General features: G+C 36.7%; 4 protein-coding genes across 5 annotated transcripts; 1 reads left to right on the top strand and 3 right to left on the bottom strand.

Annotated features, from left to right (window-relative positions):
• Positions 1-226: 226 nt before the first annotated feature.
• LOC140016278 (probable prolyl 4-hydroxylase 3) lies at positions 227-5322 on the bottom strand. The gene is made up of 8 exons (XM_072069795.1): positions 4546-5322; positions 4307-4397; positions 3831-3928; positions 3598-3695; positions 1945-2074; positions 1614-1801; positions 1221-1309; positions 227-640 (listed from the first exon to the last, which is right to left on the bottom strand). Exons 1-7 carry the CDS (start codon positions 4746-4748, stop codon positions 1236-1238), a joined length of 882 nt encoding a protein of 293 aa, XP_071925896.1. The 5' UTR covers positions 4749-5322; the 3' UTR covers positions 227-640; positions 1221-1235.
• A 497-nt stretch (positions 5323-5819) lies between these two features.
• LOC113713058 (uncharacterized) lies at positions 5820-8755 on the bottom strand. Its single transcript, XM_072069796.1, has 2 exons — positions 8056-8755; positions 5820-6615 (listed from the first exon to the last, which is right to left on the bottom strand). The coding sequence occupies exon 1, from the start codon at positions 8527-8529 to the stop codon at positions 8062-8064; it is 468 nt and encodes a 155-aa protein (XP_071925897.1). The 5' UTR covers positions 8530-8755; the 3' UTR covers positions 5820-6615; positions 8056-8061.
• A 1294-nt stretch (positions 8756-10049) lies between these two features.
• On the bottom strand, positions 10050-11666 carry LOC113711817 (uncharacterized). Of its 2 annotated transcripts, XM_072069776.1 has the most exons (3): positions 11425-11666; positions 11092-11325; positions 10050-10560 (listed from the first exon to the last, which is right to left on the bottom strand). In XM_072069776.1, exons 2-3 carry the CDS (start codon positions 11201-11203, stop codon positions 10418-10420), a joined length of 255 nt encoding a protein of 84 aa, XP_071925877.1. In that variant the 5' UTR covers positions 11204-11325; positions 11425-11666; the 3' UTR covers positions 10050-10417. The 2 variants fall into 2 exon arrangements, with proteins under 2 accessions (XP_071925877.1, XP_027090831.2); XM_027235030.2 differs by having other exon boundaries at positions 11092-11666.
• Positions 11667-14863: 3197 nt separating this feature from the next.
• LOC113711799 (uncharacterized protein At1g76070) lies at positions 14864-16007 on the top strand. The gene has a single exon (XM_027235005.2). The coding sequence runs from the start codon at positions 15021-15023 to the stop codon at positions 15810-15812; it is 792 nt and encodes a 263-aa protein (XP_027090806.2). The 5' UTR covers positions 14864-15020; the 3' UTR covers positions 15813-16007.
• The last annotated feature ends 2833 nt before the right edge of the window (positions 16008-18840 follow it).

Raw genomic sequence — 18840 nt, 5'->3', positions numbered from 1 at the left:
GACTCATGCTCCCCTTATGTTTGCACTTGTTGTGTCCTAAGAGTAATCATGAATCAAATCCAGTATTGCATCTTCAAGACTAAAACACATGAAATTCTTACTTATTATTTCAAAGTCAGAAAAGATCAAACAAAAAAAAAAATAAAAAAATCCTGCACGCAGAAAGAGAATTCAAGCAGCACAAATGGCAAATGGGAGGGAAACAATGATACAGCAAGAGAACAAATTATGAACATCAGCTTTTCATTACTCCAAAAATGAAATGAATAACGAACACTAAAGTAAATCTGAGCCAGCCACCACCAATCCACCATCTGATAATCAAAAATTGCACCTCCGAAGTTACAATTTGACAGTTAGCTCTCAAGTCATTGCCGCGTATACTAGTGTAGTAACCAATCTATGTCAACTTTATACATACAGGTTGCCAAGCGCACAAGAAAATGGTTTTATTTCATCAAAAACAAGACTAGGAACCACCTGCACCCGGTTGCTGGCAAGAAAAAGCAGGAAGCCTTTTCAGAAAATGAAGCATCATGTCAGCAGTAAAGGTAGCATTGTAGCTTAAGAGACACCATCCTTCAATTTGAATTAGAGTCAAAATCCACTATTATCATCTTTGTGTATCTTCAAAAAAATGCTGCCACATGAACTAAAAGTCAGCGAAATGGTCAGGCAGTAAACTAAATAGTTGCCAAATAAATCAACAGCATGCCCCCATTTGAGCAGTAAATTAAGCACAAAACCAACAAATCAAGTCTGCACGCACAAAATTTAGAAATATTATCTTGTAAACTTCATCACAAGATAAAATTTCTTTATCCACACAATCAAAATGTCTTTCATTATATACAAGAATACAGCAGTTGTAATGCAGGCAGTCCACGACTGGCAACAAATGAAAATTGAATATAAAAAACCTGAGGCCTATATGTATCGGAAGAAAATATGAACATAGATATTGATCGTGTCCCTTGTGTCATGAAAATTTAAGCAGTTCAGAAAGAGAAATGCAGCCATGCGTCCAGAAATTGCATGTCAAAATCATATATCTCAAAGCCCAAGGGCTTGAACTCACTAAAGAAAATGATTACAGATAAGACATCTATCATATTTTACCGAAACCAGCTCTGCAAAATAATTTACCATTTGGCTGGCAATGACCAACTCACCGAAAGTACCAAATACTGGATTTGACTACTAAGTGCCCCAAGAGTTACCTTTAAAAAATACATCTAGACTTTATATTCCTCAACATGCATCCACTTCGTAGATGACCACTTGTTACCTCTAATCACAGGGCAACCACCTGCATTAAAGTGAGAAAAGAAATCAAATCCTAATTACTTCCTCGTGTGAAGGAATCTGGATATTAAATTAACAAGACACTCTTTGAAAAATCAACATGATATCAACTGATACAACCACAAAGTGGATATTTGCATCAGTCTTTAATATGAGAATTTTATCCAATTTTACCACGTGGCTTTCAGCTTTCTTTTGGCTGTCTCTTATCTGGTTATACCTTCTTTCTTTGTGCAGCCATGGAAGAGGTTGGGAAAGAAGTGGGGAGAGGGGGTGAGTGGAAAATCTGCTTGAGGGAGGAACTTTACCATGCAAACTTGATGGATCCAAAGTGGCATCTGGTCTCATACTCCAGAAAAGCAAAGCAGCACCCATTTTCGGTTTCACAGAAAGTCCCCTTTTTGCACATTCTGACATCTCATTCCACCCTGGAGCGGTGCTAAAATTCCCTGTTGAAGCAGGAAAAACTGTCTCTCCACCTTCTTCGACATCTGATCTGCACGTCACAGAAAAGAAAAACCCAAAACTTTATCAGGTAGTGAATAGAATTTCACAAGGAACTAATCTTAATGCAAGTTAGCACAATGTTTTAACAGCTATGCTGGGATCCAATTTGTAGACAAAAGATATACAACTCACAGATACATCAAAAGTGTAGCTATACGTTGGCCGCCATTTTTTGTGTTGTATTTGTCAAGGAAGTAATCATAGTGAGGTTCATACTTTTGCCCAACTTCATAGTGAAGAACTTGAAGGCCTTCTCCATGGTCTGTAACAAGTCTCAGTTTAGTCAGAAAGCACCCAAAAAAAAAAAAAATCTAGGAGAGTACAACGTCAAACGAACCATATCAGCTGAGAGATAACAAGCAAAATATTCAAATCTATAAGGGTACCTCATATTTTTCTACAACGAAGGTATCATCAAACGTCAGTCAGGCGATGCCTGCACTAGTAATATAGAATTCGATGAACACTACTCAGGGCATTAAAGACATTCTTTCTATCAAAATGACTATTACAGTCATATTTTAGGTTTATAGCAAACCACAAACTACAACAGCATCATCATGTGTTTGGTAGATACATAGCTCAAGCAGCACGTAACTGAACAAGTTTGTCGATAAAACGAAGGTATCATCAAACGTCAGTCAGGCGATGCCTGCACTAGTAACACATAGAATTCGATGAACACTACTCAGGGCATTAAAGACATTCTTTCTATCAAAATGACTATTACAGTCATATTTTAGGTTTATAGCAAACCACAAACTACAACAGCATCATCATGTGTTTGGTAGATACACAGCTCAAGCAGCACATAACTGAACAAGTTTGTCGATAAAATTATGCAGAATTCATCATCAACAATATTTTATGACATCCAATTTAATTCCATTGATGGAATTTGCACATGACAGCAAGAAAGAAACATCTAAGAAAGGGACAGTAGGATGAAAAAGAAACAATGGAAAGACCTCTGATAGAAATGACAGAGTCTGAAGAAGGATGAGATGTAATTTAAGTTTATTTTTTCAATATCATATGTCTTTTGACTAATGTGCTTCTTTTGGGAACCATTGGGTCTTTACATGTGCCCAACTGGTCTATCTTAACTACGTGAGTGGAAGCATCAGCTGTAGTCATTCACGATGTGGCATCCACAATGTCAGCATTACCTTTTAATCTATAATTAGTGCAACAGATAAGCAGTTGTCCAAATTTAACATAACATATAGGAGATAGAATTAACTCTACTATCTATCTTTTATCTCAGAACTTAATCACAAAAGCAATCTTGAAAAACTCAGCAGAACAAGAGAATAATGCAAGTTGCTTCATTTCCATTGTAACATACTACAGCCAGGTCACATGTCAGAACAACTTCTGTCAGCTAAGTGCGAGTACAAGTCAATAATTCACGTCACTTCTGTAAGATTAGGAAATTGTAATGAAGAGGAACTCATAGAACTAGAAATTTAACATTCTCTAAGAATAGCAAATCAGAGACTTTAGGTAAATACGATCTGAACATTGTGTAGTATCACAGACATGAAAATGTCATCTCCATGCTACCAGGTTATAACTTGTACAAACTTCATGCTGTGCTTATATTGAACCTCCACGTTAAATGATAATTAAATTCCAAGTATCAAAGCAAAAACTCTACGGACTTACTATCAACTAGAAAGGAGATTACAGGAGAGCACATAGATAAGAACATATTAATTATTATAACAGCAGGCACTGCAGCAGTGAGGACAAGTTTTATGAATGGCTCTTTAACTGTCATACCTACAGGAATGAAGGTGTAGTCTGCTATCCTTTTCTCGATGTTTCTGATGACTTTATCCCCTCCCCTCCTCATAAACATTCCAGAACTTGTACGCACCCTGCAATAAGACATTATTACCTCCATAGTATAGGTGGATCATTAGAAAAAAGACAAAAAAAATGAAGAATGAAGAGTTCAATTTTCACCTATTTAGTGAAAGCAAGAAACCATGTGGAAATGGAGCAGTACAAACCTGCTATCTTTACTCTGACCAGTTTTGCTATCCACGACTGTTGATTTAACCATGTGAGGTCTGGCAAGATCAATTAGATACTCGCATTCTTCCTTAGACTGTGAAAACGAGAAACAGAGCCAACATTTTCAGAAACAATATATATAATTCATAATTTCAACACATTTTCTCTCAGATAGCACAAAATTACAACAAACATGATATTTTCTGAAATTTCATTCTGCAAACGCTTTTAGATAGCTCATACCACGTTATAGATACATTTGATATTCAAAGAAAGATGAAAAAACAAAAAAAAATCTTTTCTTTTTTGGCAAGAGAAGTCTATAAATGAACCAATACTAATCTAAGTTCTCGTCTTAATGCAAAATAATGTGTAAAAGGGAAAAAGAATGAAGCAGTGGGTGAGAACTGATGTATCTCTGATGCAATTCACATAGAAACGGAAAAGGAAGGGGGGAAAAAAGAAATATTACCAAGAAATTGTGATAAATAAAAGCCCTAGGCTCCCAAGAGAGCACCTCCGTCCATTGTTCGCCTCTTTTCCCCAAGCCTTCTCCCTCACCGCTGCATATTTTATTTATTTTTTGGAGGAAAAAGAAAAGGAGAGGGAAAATAAGAACATAGCAGTGTAAATGCAGTAGGAATAGAACAAAAAAGTTTCATTTTTGCTAAAGGAAACGAGCAAAAGAAAAGGAGAGAAGCAAAGTCTAACATGTCGAGAGCGACGCGCTTGAACTTGATGCGGTCATAGACAGGGTAGGGTCCATCGTCGGAGCCGAGAGGGAGAGAAAAAATGCCGAGAGCCAGAAGCATTAATAGCACGATTGTTAACATTAGAAGCATCGAAAGAACCAACGCCACCGTCGACGTCCGTTTCCCTGGATGCTGCTGCCGACTAAATCTTCCTTTCGCCATTGTCGTCAATAAACCCTCCGATTTTCAGAAGGAAGCCAAAAGGGTTAGGGAATGCAATTCTGCTGGCTCGACTGTACAGTTTTGGATTGGTTTAGCCTAACCGATCACGGGAAGAAAATTTCGTAAAATCTTTAGATAATGTTTCTGATGACCAGGGACGTAATATTATTATTATACGGGAAGAAAATTTAGGAGGGAAGTAATATACGGGGACGACGACTGATCCACGGTTTACAACAGTTTGCTGCCAGAATTCAAATGGCAGATGGGTTTTACGTGGACCTTGTGGAGTAACAGTCCTACAATAATATTATTGTATTGTATTCAATGCCAGAAGAGGTGGAAAGTGGGAAGAGAAGAAAGGCAGCCAAATTGTGACTTCTGCCAAGAAGACGAGAATGTCCATTGAATTCGTAGATTTTACGAGGTTCATGTATTAAAATGCCGTCACTTTCTGCAACTTTTCTGCTGTTGTATTACCCCGGCTCGCAAATATTCCACCACTCCTATGACTCCTGTACGCTGTGGGCAACACCGGCCCCCGGTTTGGGATGGAAGACTGCTGAAATTTGACTTTAGAAATCGGAATCAGCGCAAATAAACAGTGACTTGCTTACTGCTTTAGGCTTAGTTTGGGTGTCTAGGGTAGAAAAGAAAGAAGGAAAAACTTAATAAGTTATTGTACGTCATTCAAAAATTAGTGGAATGATTTTGAATATAGAAATCATTAAATATTTATTTAAGACCATTTTAAGGACAAAATAAGCATTTTCTAAAAATTTGACAAGCTTCCTCAAAGTTTCTTTCCATTTTCATCCAATTTAGGAGAAAAAATTTTGGCTGCTGTTTATTCTCCTAAATCCTCCTATTTTCTTTCTTTTCTTTTTTATTAAGAACTAACAAACAAATTTCTTTTCTGTCCAAATTCTCAACTCCCAAACGAAGCCTTAATCTCGAGGAAACTTATGACCATTTTTGGTGGCCCTCAAACTTTAAAAAAGTCCCGCTAGCTTCAGCTGAAGGACCTCAATCATACAAACTTCACACGAACAGAAATCAGGAAGAGGGGAGTTTCTGAAAACTGCTAGCAGTGCATCCAAACTAATTGGCATTCTGATAACTGTCACTATGTGCAGAAAATAGAAGGACCCCAAAAAAAAAAAAAACAAAAAGACAAGGATCCGGCATTTGTTCCTATGTATCAAACATATTCTCTGTACATGAACTATTGGAGAGCGCATAATTTGCCCTTCCTTTTTCTCTTCTTCTGGTGTCAAAACTGCATCGTTGCTGCAGGCTGTTGCTTCTTTGCTGATCTGCTGAAACCAGAATATTAACATAAATCTGCATTTGCAAATCAAGATCCCGAAGTTACTTTTTCAGTACCACAACATCCTAAGTCGAAACTACTTCGATATTTTAAACGCAACCCGTGGGAGGGGAAAAGGCTAGTTTTTCACCTAAAAAAAGAGCCTGGCACGCCCCGGTTTACTCAATTACAAGATTGGTTACCGGAGGAACATTACAATAGTATTGTTCTGAGTGAAAGAGGGGTGACAGGGATGGAAGAAGAGGACTAACACAACGCTTACAGAAAGGAGCTGATAGGCGTCCAAGCTCAAAATTGAGATGAGAAGGGGTTAGAATATTGAATGCATAAACAAAAAAAAAGAGCACTCATCAACTTTATAGTATGGTAGATGTGCAACTCCTTGCTCTCTGATTAGGTCATTGCTCATCCGTTGTCACCCTTGACATCATGGAATTCTTAGCAGCCAATCACCGCAACCTTCAAAAGGGTTTTTCTTTAAGTCTGGTGTAGACATAGCTTTTGTTTACCATTGCAATGCCAATCACGGTGGTCAACCTGATACAAAACAGAATAAGGTACTTGCCTGAGGGAAAGCATTATATCAGAGGACAGCTACAGATTCACATATGAGACATACTAAACATGAATACAACCATGCATGCATGACTTAAGTTACCTTATACACCCGACAATTTACATTATGCAGCAGTACCATCTAGAAAGAGATTTAGCATTTGAACTCTGTTCACCATGTATAAGATGTACATCATACACAAAGTTTTTGGCTCTCGACAGGAGATCATGTCATTGAAAAATTCTTTACATTGCTACAGGAAGCAAGTCTAAGAATCTAAGACAAAGTGAAATAAGAAGCTTCAGATTGTCCCGAACTGAAACGGCAGCCCACTCTGTATATTGTTACAGTCAACTCATGAAAACACTAGCAATCACATTCTAGGCTCTCATTCGCTATTGTCAAACATGAGGACCAGAAGAATCAGAGTTCCTACGTCTGTTGCCCTCATTGTCGGGTTACAAATTCCATCTTGTACAACAAAGAGCCTCAACAGCTAATCAATAATAATTTTGTGGCCAAATCATCACTTTATTCATGAATTCCAAAAAATCACGAGGTCATCGTCCACCCTTTCAGGCAGCTGAAAATGTGCATATCAACCTCACATGTTATTATGATACCAGGATTCAAACTTTACGCTCTTAATACAGCAAAATCTTAATTTGTATTTGAAACCACCAAGCCACTGACTGGATATAAAACAAACCAGAAAATAATAACTTAGAAGATGAAATTGATTTGCGATTCCTCTGTTGGTATGCTTAGAAAGGAAGGGACAGAACCAAAGCCGAGACCTACTGCCTGTACAACAGATATGAGTTTATGACTGAATGATATATGCTTCTCCCGCATATCTCACAGCTCAGCTTCAACAGAACTATATTCCTTGAATCTTGTATGGCATAATATCATAGTCATTAACGACCTCTGTATATCAATCACTTGCACTTCACACAACAACGGATGATATTTCCTATAAAGATCCATATTACCTGTGTACATTTTTAACTAAAAGTCTTCCTCTTTGAAATATACCTAAAGAGCTCAATTGAAAACAGAGTGCAGTGCTGAAAATTAGCAATTCAGAGTAATCAGCATACCAGACAAAGCTCACATTACAAGCAAAGTTGTGACGACTGATTGGCCATATGCAGAAATGAACTGACTATTTCAGAGAAGAAAATTCAGAACCAACTATATCTATGATAATTGGGTCTTTCAGGTGAACCATTTCTTATCTCCGGAAAGAGCAGTTAAAAAACAAATACACAAGTCATATCAAAATCCCAATTTTTCTAGGGCTTATACGAGTGCCTACAATAATAAAATATAAACAAGAAGATTGAAATTAACATCTCCGTCAATTGAATTAAAAAAAAAAAATTGAGTATTTATTGAAAATTGAACAATGCCTTTACCCAAAGTCATCGGGGACCAGTAGAATCGTTTCGTTCTTTTTCAATCTGCTGCTTCTGTTTCTCCACAAGCTTATCAAGCGCGGCTTGGACGGCATCACGACCACCAATTAGTAACCGGGTGATAATTTCCGGATCTTTTTCGAAACGGGCCTCCTCGAACTCTTTCCGGGCATTCTCTCTAAGAACATCCCGCCAGAGAACGCCCCGGGAGTCCGGCCACATGAAGAAACGGCTGGCCCGGATGATGTCTCGGTAGAGACTCAGCGCCTCGCGACGGGTGCTGGTGAGTCGTTGGCGAGTCAAGAGCTCGTTTTCGTCATCATCCAAGCTCTTTTCTTTCTTCACCACGTGTCTGTCCAATAGCTCCTCCACCGTGTCTGGGCCATGGTGCAATAAACGGAGATGGCTGTTGGGCTGGTGAGAACGTAGATGGGTTAGGATGAGCGCTCGATAAGCGTGAAGCTTGCTTGACATTTTTTTGGGAATTTTTTGCAGGCGTGATATCAGTCTTTTGATTTCACCATGAGAGAGCCATCAAGCTTTTACAACAATTTTCATGTCCCCTCTTGGGGCAGGGTTGCAAATGAGCGAGGGCTTTGCCTCACCAAACCGAATCACAACTTAGTTTCATAAAGATGGAACTCGAGCCAAGCTCAACAAGCTTAAAATGTAAAATTCAATCTCGAACTCGGTTTAAATTCGAGTCAAATTTAAACTTGAGTTTAAGTTTAAAAAAGTAAAAATATAATTATTTTATTTTTTTAAAATGAACAAAATAATAAATTTTTAACAAATAATAAAATATTAAATATATATATAATTTTATTATTAATATATATATATATATATAATCAAATTGACTTGCGAGCTAACGAGTTAAATATTTTTAAACTTAAGTTTGAAATCGAATTTGATTTAATTAGTTCGAACTCTAGCTACTCACGATCGACTCGCGAATGGTTCGATTCGTTTGCAATCTTATTTGGAGTTCTGATAAACATATATTAGTATCTAAATTTTCTTACATTAAATTAGCACTAAATTTTGTTTCATTTGGGTATACACGCAGTAATGTATAATACTGATTTAAACTGATAAATATTTGAGGTTGATTTTACTAAGTTTATATAGCTTGTTTGAATTTTAGCTTGATTAAATGACCTTTTTTTTTTTATATCAAAATCTAAGTGCAATTCAAGCATGAAAAATCTTGCAGTCTTAGCATAAAGATTCGTTTTCTATCTACTATTATTGAGTCGAGTAAATAATAATAATAATAATAGCAATAAACTATAAAAAGAGAAGTATCATTTTGGTTTGTTGACCAACCAATTAGCAAAGGAGCTTATACAATTATACTAATTTGAGCTTGTTTTGAATATAGGATAGGCTAGGTTCCAATTTCAGCCCTGAAAACGCCTAATGCATTCAGTATTGTTTCAAAAAATGGAAGTTTTTTTTTTTATTGTTATTTTGTCGAGTCCAAAGTTTATGAAAAGAAAGCTTTCAATTTCCAAAATTAAAAACAGAAAATAAAAAAATCGAGATATTTTGGATTGTCAAATTTCCGATGATATGCAGTAGAGTGTGGCGGGATTGCATGTTTCCTTCTTTTATAGTCGTGAGCATTGTGTAATCTTTTGGAATGCATTCAAGCCTCTGAACATCAATGGAAGTTTGTCCATCCTGGACACATTTGTGTGGTGTTGGCGTTGGGTTACCATCTCCCACTAACTGATAATAAAATGATTGAAAGAAGAGGGCGGGCTATAACAGGAGAGATGCTGAATTTTCTTTTTCAAATGTTACAAACCCTAGTGGCAGAAATGAATGATGATTTTAAAGAGTATATGAAGATGAGAATTAAAAATAAAAAAGATTATTTAGAAGATGAAGGTTTAGAAAAAGATCAGATTTGATCAGTTCTGTTTTCTTGAAATAACTATTGCTACCACGTAGGTAGTATATAACACTCGCAATGGGAGAAAAGGATCTGAAAAAGTTCCAAGGGGAGAAATGTATACCATGGCACAACCACCAAGATTGTTCGAAGTATGATATCCAGCATCAAAGAATCGGTCAGAGACCTAACATGTCATTGCATAGTACTAATTGACTTTGACAATTTCTGCCAAAACTAATTAAGCTTTGACATCCAGCATCAAGAAATGAAAGGGGCCTACAATCTGCAAAAGCTTTTTCTAAGATGTCTTTCATCTGAGGAAGAGGAGCATACCTATCAATTGTGACTTATCTGTCTAAAGGATGTGACAGGAAGGAGAAGATGATGAGCCTTCAAGATAATGGTGACAATTCCCCATAGAACACATCAGGAAAGTACAAAGCACATAGCTTGCATACATTAGCCACGGCCTTGCATATCGAGCGTCTCATCCAGTCCTTTCAATCTTTGCAATCCATCGCTAATCAAAAACCGAATTTTCTGTTTGTCATTGCAATTCCTGTTGGTTTCCAGCTCTTGTCTAATGATATCCCTCAATTCAGCTGCAACCAACAAGGAGGAGACAATGCCAAATTGCCATGAGTCCCGGATCAATTAAAAACAAGAGGGTTCCTAGTCTTACAGTTTAGTATCGATGGAAAACAGAGCATGCCAACCCGAGTGAGTTTAGTTGCACAACCCACATAATTGCCTGATAGATTAAAGAAACAATAAGCAGCACAAAGACCAGCTGGAAGGACTAGGAAAGAAAACATCATCATACAAGATTAGCTTTTATAATTGAATCAACTGTTCAACTCAAAACTCTCAGGACTTGAAAATAAATCAAAAGACGATCAACAGAACGTAATTTTTTTTTCCCAAAAAAAAAGGGGGAAAAAACATTATTCTTTCAGCAATTGGTGCATAGTAGATGCTCACATTCTCAGAGATGGTGCTTAGAACGAGGGAAACTGGGTTAATTCAGCCCAGGAAACAAATCTCCAACACCAGAAAGACCAAAATAAATAAATAAAAAAGAGAAAACTAAAAGGTTATATGAAAACCATGATAATTTTTTACAGAAGGTTCACCTCTAGAGTCAACGGGAGCTCTGCGAATGGTCCTGAGAGCTTGTCGATAAAGCCTCAGCACACGAGCTCGGAGAAGGAAGTCCCGCAAATCCAGCGGCAACCCTACCGCCATCACCGAATTCCTCTCCACCACTTACACCCAATTCCTTTCCGGTTAGAACTACAGTACAACCGCAAGAAGTCGATGCATCTGAACTTGATAATTGATTTTATTGCGACGTTCCACAAATCATACTGCTTAAAGAAGCAGACGCGTGGATTATAGGGTTGGTTTCAATGTAAAAGATGAATTACAGAAATCTACAAAATTCTGAAGGAAGATTAGGGTGATACCAATGACTAGCATAAATGGGCAATACTCTTTCCCTCCAGTTTCATCTGCTCATCGGCTTCCGCTACCCAATTACGCATTCTTTTGCGTGGGGAAGGAGAGGCACGCTGCTTAGGGGGCGATCAACCATTCAATTGGACCTGGGACCCTCATCAACAAGGCAACCGCAGGCCAAAACTTGGGATACGGTCATGAGTCGAGTCCAAGAGGGGAACCACAGGCCCAAACATGGAATATGGACTTGGTCATGAGTCATCCATAACCTTAGTTAGGAGAGTTAGGATCATCCACATATAATGTCAGCTGAATTGTATTGATATAAAATTCGCCTATAAACGTGTGGGGCAAAAGCTGCAGAAATATAATATGTGCCACGGGGGAAATTTATTCTGACTTAACATCTTGAATGAGTAGTGACAAATTTTATCAGACCATGACTTTTCAATATTGTCTTTTCTTGTAACGAAAGACAAGTAAGACCACCAAAATGAATCCTTCAGCTTCCATATGTCCTTGGAATAGAGAACCCAAGAAATGGTTGCGTAAAAGGTTTTCTGCAGTCTACATTTGACAACCGAACCGCAGAAGAGGGGTGCGACTTTCCCAGCTACATGCTTATTTTGAAAACTTCCGGAGTACATCATAAATAAAGAGACGTACATATGCTAATATATGAAATTGTTCATATCCAATTCCCAGCCACAACCACGTACGGGATGCTCTTTGAATTTTTCCAAGTTACCGAATCTTGCTTTCTTCCGTTGCACGTAAAAGATTTTGATAGGAAAAAAGACCATCTATCTCTTTGTTGAATGCCTATCCTCATTCTTGCAAAGGCGCTGTCTTCTGGACCAGAGATAGCTGCCGCCTTAATTTGCAGCTACATCCTCCCGACCACCTCATCCTGCTATAGTGCTATGTGTGGTGCGGGTCTTATTCATGCCGTCTGATTTAGCAGCTTTATTCACAGTTCACATAGGAGTACTGATTTTACTTTCCTTTGTCACAAGATTTTCAAGGTTAATCTCTCTTTCAAGCCGGCAAAGTTTACAATTTGCTCCTTATATGGTGTTAAATATAATCCGGCAGCGTGCAATCTTGACTTTTTGTTTTGGCGAGTACTACTAGCTGCCTGATACTTTTATACCGTCGCTGCAAGTATAATCCCAGTGGGAAATATAAGCAAAGAAAGGTCAGTGGATGAGTTAACGCGTAAGCAACGATTAGGTAGGTGTAATTTCCAATACTAGTATATAGGTTGGTGGTTATTTTTATGTTTCGAGCACTTGGGATCCTCGGTGACATGAATCCATTGCCAATCCAATGTCACCTATAGTATTGTGCCACTTGGTCTATTATTATTTGCACTTTAATTTTTTAATAATTCAACTTGATTTGGTTTCATACAAATTTTCTCTATCCTCTAAAACTTTGAACCAAATTAACCAACCGGTCTAATTCCATTACCAATATTTTTGTCCAGCAACCACTCAAGATCGGTTGCTTTGGAAAAAAGAAAAAGATAACCTTAAACAATTGCCTCCAAAGTCCAAGCCTTTTTATCGTTGATTGCTTAGAACAATCAACCGTAGCCTAATAAGCCAAAACTGCAGCCGCCGACTATTGAAGCAAATTGACTACAAAGATTCAGGAAGTACTCAAATTAAAGCCCAACCATCCCTAGCTTTCTCCAGCAAAGAACAAACCAAAACGTTTCACATTATTCAGGTAATTATCCAACCTTGCATCCGGTTTAAGTCTTGAGTTTTTTCAGCTTTGATTTATTAAATCAATATCACTATTTGCTCCATGATCTTGATTTTGAATTTCAATTTTTTTAATATTAAGAAAGTTAGGAAATAGACAACAACTCGTAAGTATTTTAACAACTCATAAGCAATATCACCCTACCTTATGTTATGCAATTTTATATCTTCATTTTCAATTTCCATTAAAGTGAAATTTACATTGAATTGTGAGTTTGGAAAGATTAAATATTAATTGAGTGGTCAAATTGACTACTTACACGCTAATTGTAATATAACCTGGAAAACAAGTTACACGCAAATTTGAATTATTAGAAAATTAAAGTATAAATAATAATAGGACACTTGGCGCAATATTAGAGGTGACACTGAATTGGCATTACAAATATGTCACCGAGGATCTTAAGTGATGTTTCGAGACCTTAAAATTGCAATATCGTCACTGTAAATATTTATAAAAGAATTACATCACACGGTACAAGAAAACAAAAACACTCCAAAGTACATGATGCATGGGAATCCTTGACGATGCGCTTGGCACTCACTAATTTCTCATCAAAACCTTTTTCTTTCTTTCTTTCTTTTTTTTTTAAGATCTTCATTTTCACCTCCCACACAAATCCAAATAATTTGCTAGGAAAACAGATGCACTCATCATGTACCACTTTTAATGATCAACTGAAAAATTTATTAGGGAAAAATATTTTGGAAAGGCTGGAAATCCCTGTATCTTTTTACGTGATTGGCCCAAAACTTCAACAATCCTATATTCATGCTCTTGTAATTCCTCTCGAGATTAATAGGGCCCGACAAGTCAATATAGCGTGGCTAATGCAGTTGTTTTAGTTTTAGTGAAGCTTTTGTCGTGCGCCGTTGTTATAACATTCATGGAAGGGTTAATTTCACTCTGTACTTTTTTACTATATCTGAATTCTCATTTTGGTCCCGAAACTTCAAGATGGGACATTTTAATCTCTAAATTATAAAATTTGTCCTACTTTAGTCCTTAAAGTATAGAGTTTGTCCATTTTAGTTTCTAAAGTGTAAAATTTGTCCTAATTTAATCCTTAAAATATACCCATTTAGGCATAAATCTGTCTCATTTCATGAGTGATGTTACTTGAGTGAGACAATTTTACGGTTTAAGGACTCAAATGTCCGATTTTAAAGTTTAAGGACTAAAGTAAAAATTTGAGTATAGTTGAAGGATAAAAATGGAATTTAACTTTTTTTGGAACTAAATAATAAGTTTGATTGCATGCCGGTATGATTCGAAACAGGTAGCAATTTGTGACACTTGGTCAACAACACGAGCACATAGACTAAGTGCAAGATTTAAAAAAAAATAAAAAAATCTCACTTAGCATGCCATGTTATAATTGTTCCAACTGCAGTATACGGTCCTGTTATCTCAACCCAATTTTTTTTTTTTTTTAAAAAAAAAAGGAAAAGAAAAGAAAAGAAAATAAAAGGAAAGGAAGGAAAATACATGGTCTTACTAGTAGTCACTAGTCAGTCGTGGACTGAGCCTGGTTTTTAGGACCTTTGAATGAAGATTTAGTTTGTGGTACGCAGGAAAATGAAATACGTATCAAAGTTAGCTGAAAATTAAATGCTGGTGGGCGTTGTAGGTTTGCTAAGTCATTTGATCCCTTCCTTTGACCAAACGACGCTTATTTTTCACCAATTGAAAGGGTCTCTATTATCAATCAATAATGTCTTCTTGTATATCTTTGCTCTCCTGGTAAGTGATAACCCTCCATATAAATACACAGCGGAACAAAAGCACAAACATACAAAGTCAGGCTTGGATTTTGCTGATCAATCTTGCAATGGAGAAGCCTGCAATAGCCAAGTCCAAAATCAAGTTCTTGATGTTATTACCAAAAGCAGCAGCTGCAGCTGCTAAGTTACCGAGCCACCCCTTCAGTCCAGGGAAGGTAAATGCGAACAAGCTGAAATCCCACCAGAACAAAGGATTCTCCGGTCCAATTACATCAGTAGTATTGGAAGAAGCTAGAAACAAATCAAAGAATTCCACTTTTGATGCGAAAGAACCAACTTCACCAAAGATTTCATGCATGGGCCAAATCAAGCACAAGAAGAAGATTTCCTCCAAAAAGAAGAATGCTGCTAGTATGTCCCTGCCTAAAGAAGTAATTTACAATCCCTATTCATCCTTCCATGCTTACTCGAGAAACAAGCCATCAGCAATGGAGCAGAAGAAGAAAAAGTCGGCTTCTGGGAATATCTTTAACAGGGGGAAACCGGGAAGAAAATCTGATGCTTCATATGAACGGTCTAAAAAACTTCCCGATAGAGCACCTAGTCTGAGCCATATGAAGAGGTTTGCAAGTGGCCGGGATTCTTTTGCTAGTTTTGACTGGACATCGGTACAGGTTGCTCCAGAGGAGCCGGATAACAGACGGTGTTATTCAGATGAAGAGAAAAGAGATAGCAGTGAAGAAGAACAAGAAGATGAAGTTATTATTCCTTTCTCTGCACCAATCCTCTTAGGTGAAGTTGGAGCAGCTGTCTTGCCTCTGGAGCCAAGAAAAGAAATTAATCTGTGGAAAAGAAGAACCATGGCTCAACCTAAGCCCCTTCAACTAAATACCTGGTGACAGCATGTTGATGGATTTTGTTTTAGTTTCCTTCCCTTTTTCCTGATATTTGATCTGTTGGTTCGTTGTTGTGAATTCCTTGTAGAGGTTTAAACATCTCCTACAAGAATTCTATCGTAGATTGTGAATGTAAATATATAGAATTATCGCAGAGGACATCTTGAATTACTAAAACAAAATGCTCAGTTCATCTTACATGTTTTACGTGTGAAATGAGCATAATTCAAAATTTCTTCCACGCACGCAGGTGTACGAGCTTAGATCGGACAACCCAAAAGGGGATAAAAAAAAAAGTGGGTAAATTTGGATAAGTAACGTCATTTTAGCTTTACTCGAATGTGTGCAAATCCGCAATGGATCTTCTGTCCCACATCATGTGCCACTCTCTGTCCCACTTTTTATTATATTACTATTTTTCCTACGTAAATATCATGTTTTAGTTTTTTTTTTTTTGTTTCCTTAAGATCCAATAACTATTAATTGAGTAATATACAAAATTACAAATTCAAAAAATCAAAATGCATAAAAAAATGAGATTTTTTATGAATTTTCTACTATATTTTTTAATTTTCTATTATATATTGCTTTTTTGAAGCTGCTGTATTTATTTTTTACTCAATTAATAGTTATTGGATCTTAAGGAAACAAAAAAAGAACTAAAACATGATATTTACGTAGGAGAAATAGCAATATAATAAAAAGTGTGACAGAGAGTGGCACAGGATGTGGAACAGAAGATCCGTTGCGGTGCAAATCGGCACTTGCATATGCAATTATGCAAATGTCTCATTGTGAGATTATGATTACAATTCCACTCTGATGCTTTGACCAGAGTTCGAATTTGGCAGGGATTTAGGGGGGGGAGGATTTAAAAAAAAATAAAAATTCCACCCTGATTTTTCAACCAGTTGTCGTAATTTGAAGTTTCTAGACTTTCACATGGTGCATTTCATCTTCTTTTTTTTTTTTTTTATCTCTCTGTTCTTTTTTTTTCCCCTTTTCGGTTGGCCTCCTGCATTTCATTTCATGTTGGTGCTCCATTATTTTGTCATTCATTAGTTTTGACTTAACCAATTAGGCCAGCATCCGATTTTGGTGCTCCATTATTTCGTCATTTAATAGTTTTGACCCTAACCATAGGCGGACAAATTAAAAGGGGTGGGCACAAGTAACATTTAATTGATTCAACTTGCACTTTGTAAGTTAGTCATTTTTTATTCTTATTTGTTTGCGTATCGACGAATGCTTGCTGAAAGAGGGTTAGATCAATTGCTACCCATCTCATCCCGTCCCTCTCATCATTTAATTTTTCTAAAAAAATAATTTATACTAATTCAATTTTGTCTTTCACATGTTCATCTAAAATTCAATATAAATTTTATCCAAAAGAAAGGTCTCATTCCCAGAAACAAACATTCAAAGAGAATGGAAAAAAAATTAAAGAATCCAAAATCAATGAAAATTGTGATGAGCATTACCTTTATATATATATATTCTACATCAATTAACCATTTTCTCAAAAAAATAAGATCATCACCTTTACAAGTGAATATTGTCAACAAAATATAATCTCTTATATTTAGGTTGCAATTTGCTCAAAGAAATTTCTTAGTTAGCTGTAAAAAATGTGCGTGTGTATATATATATTTAGGAGGAGGTCGGGCACTATAAGCCGACACTCCTAACCCGTTGCGCATATAAGCCGACACTCGACCCTCTTCTAACCCGGTTAAAAAATGTGAATCGGGTATTTCAGAATGAAATTGGGATGGATTCTGCGAGTCAACACGTCAATGAGTTTTTTTGTCGACCCTTAGAAATTATAAAGTCAGACTATTTGCAACAGTTGCTAAGGGAAAAAAAGAAAGAAACAGAACAGCGGTAACCATCTAAACAATTGAATAATCAAAGCCTTATGTTTTTTTAATAAATTGAAATTCTTTTCCTTTTTGTGTTGCCTACAAACCATCTACAAATTAATGTTTTAAAAAAAAATGAATCAATGAAATTGACTGTGTAATACAATTTTTATCAGCTTAGAAATATTTATTATGTTTTTTTACACATTGTTGTTCTAGTATCTACCTTCGTTAAAATAATTATATGTTTGTTTTGTAAATATACACATTATAGTGCATCTGAGGCTTACAATTTCAGAATACCCGGATACCTCCTTAAAGCATAATCGTGTATTTGCTCTACAAATCGCTCCACAATTTGGAATTTTATCCAAAATCCAAGGGGGAGAGTACTCTTACAGATTTATACAAGTCAATATTTGCCTTTGATTTGTCCAATCGGAGATTTCGTGGAACTTACGTAGCTGGCTGCATTTAGTCCTGACAATAGTTAGTCCTGACAATAGTTACACATGACATGATGGATTAAGATCTATATAAGACTAGTAGAATCTTATTCACAATTTTGGCATTATTTTGGTGGTGCTCCTAAATTCAGTCCACACTTGGGGCGGGCACGTGCCATCCTGCGAGTTAATTAACTTTAGTTTCTTGTCGATTGCAGGTGTTCATGATACCCGGCTGTAGCTGATTAGTACGACTGATTAAGCTTTGGACTTTCATTTTCGCAAACGAAATCAACATTTGCTATCTTTGCTTTCTATTCCCAATGGTTTTATGTAAAACTTCTAGTACATATGGCACCAAAGGCTGTAGCCTGCAGTTCTGTCTAACGTTGGACGTTCTCCACCCCAAACACTGCCTATTCTTGATTATCAACCCTGATCAACCATGCTTGCTGGAATATTTAAGGGATCTTCGATTTTAGTCATCAGTTGCTTGCTATTGATCCTGCGTAGGATTTCCTATCAGAATTGCAATTGAGTAAATAAAGCTTCAGTTTTATGGCATATCGACTCCAAATGAAAGCTTTCGACCCCCCAGTTCCGATGGAGAACCAGACGGAGAAATACAATGATTTTCGGTCTTAAAACAGAATTGTGGCGTGATAAAATTAAAGCTTGATTAACCGCCGAAACTACTTCAAGTAACTAGACTACAAACAGAAA

This window comes from Coffea arabica, chromosome 10c, assembly GCF_036785885.1.
Source record: "Coffea arabica cultivar ET-39 chromosome 10c, Coffea Arabica ET-39 HiFi, whole genome shotgun sequence".
Taxonomy (NCBI): Eukaryota; Viridiplantae; Streptophyta; class Magnoliopsida; order Gentianales; family Rubiaceae; genus Coffea; species Coffea arabica.
The sequence above is the reverse complement of the archived record's forward strand: the minus strand, read 5'-3'. Positions and strand labels throughout refer to the sequence as shown.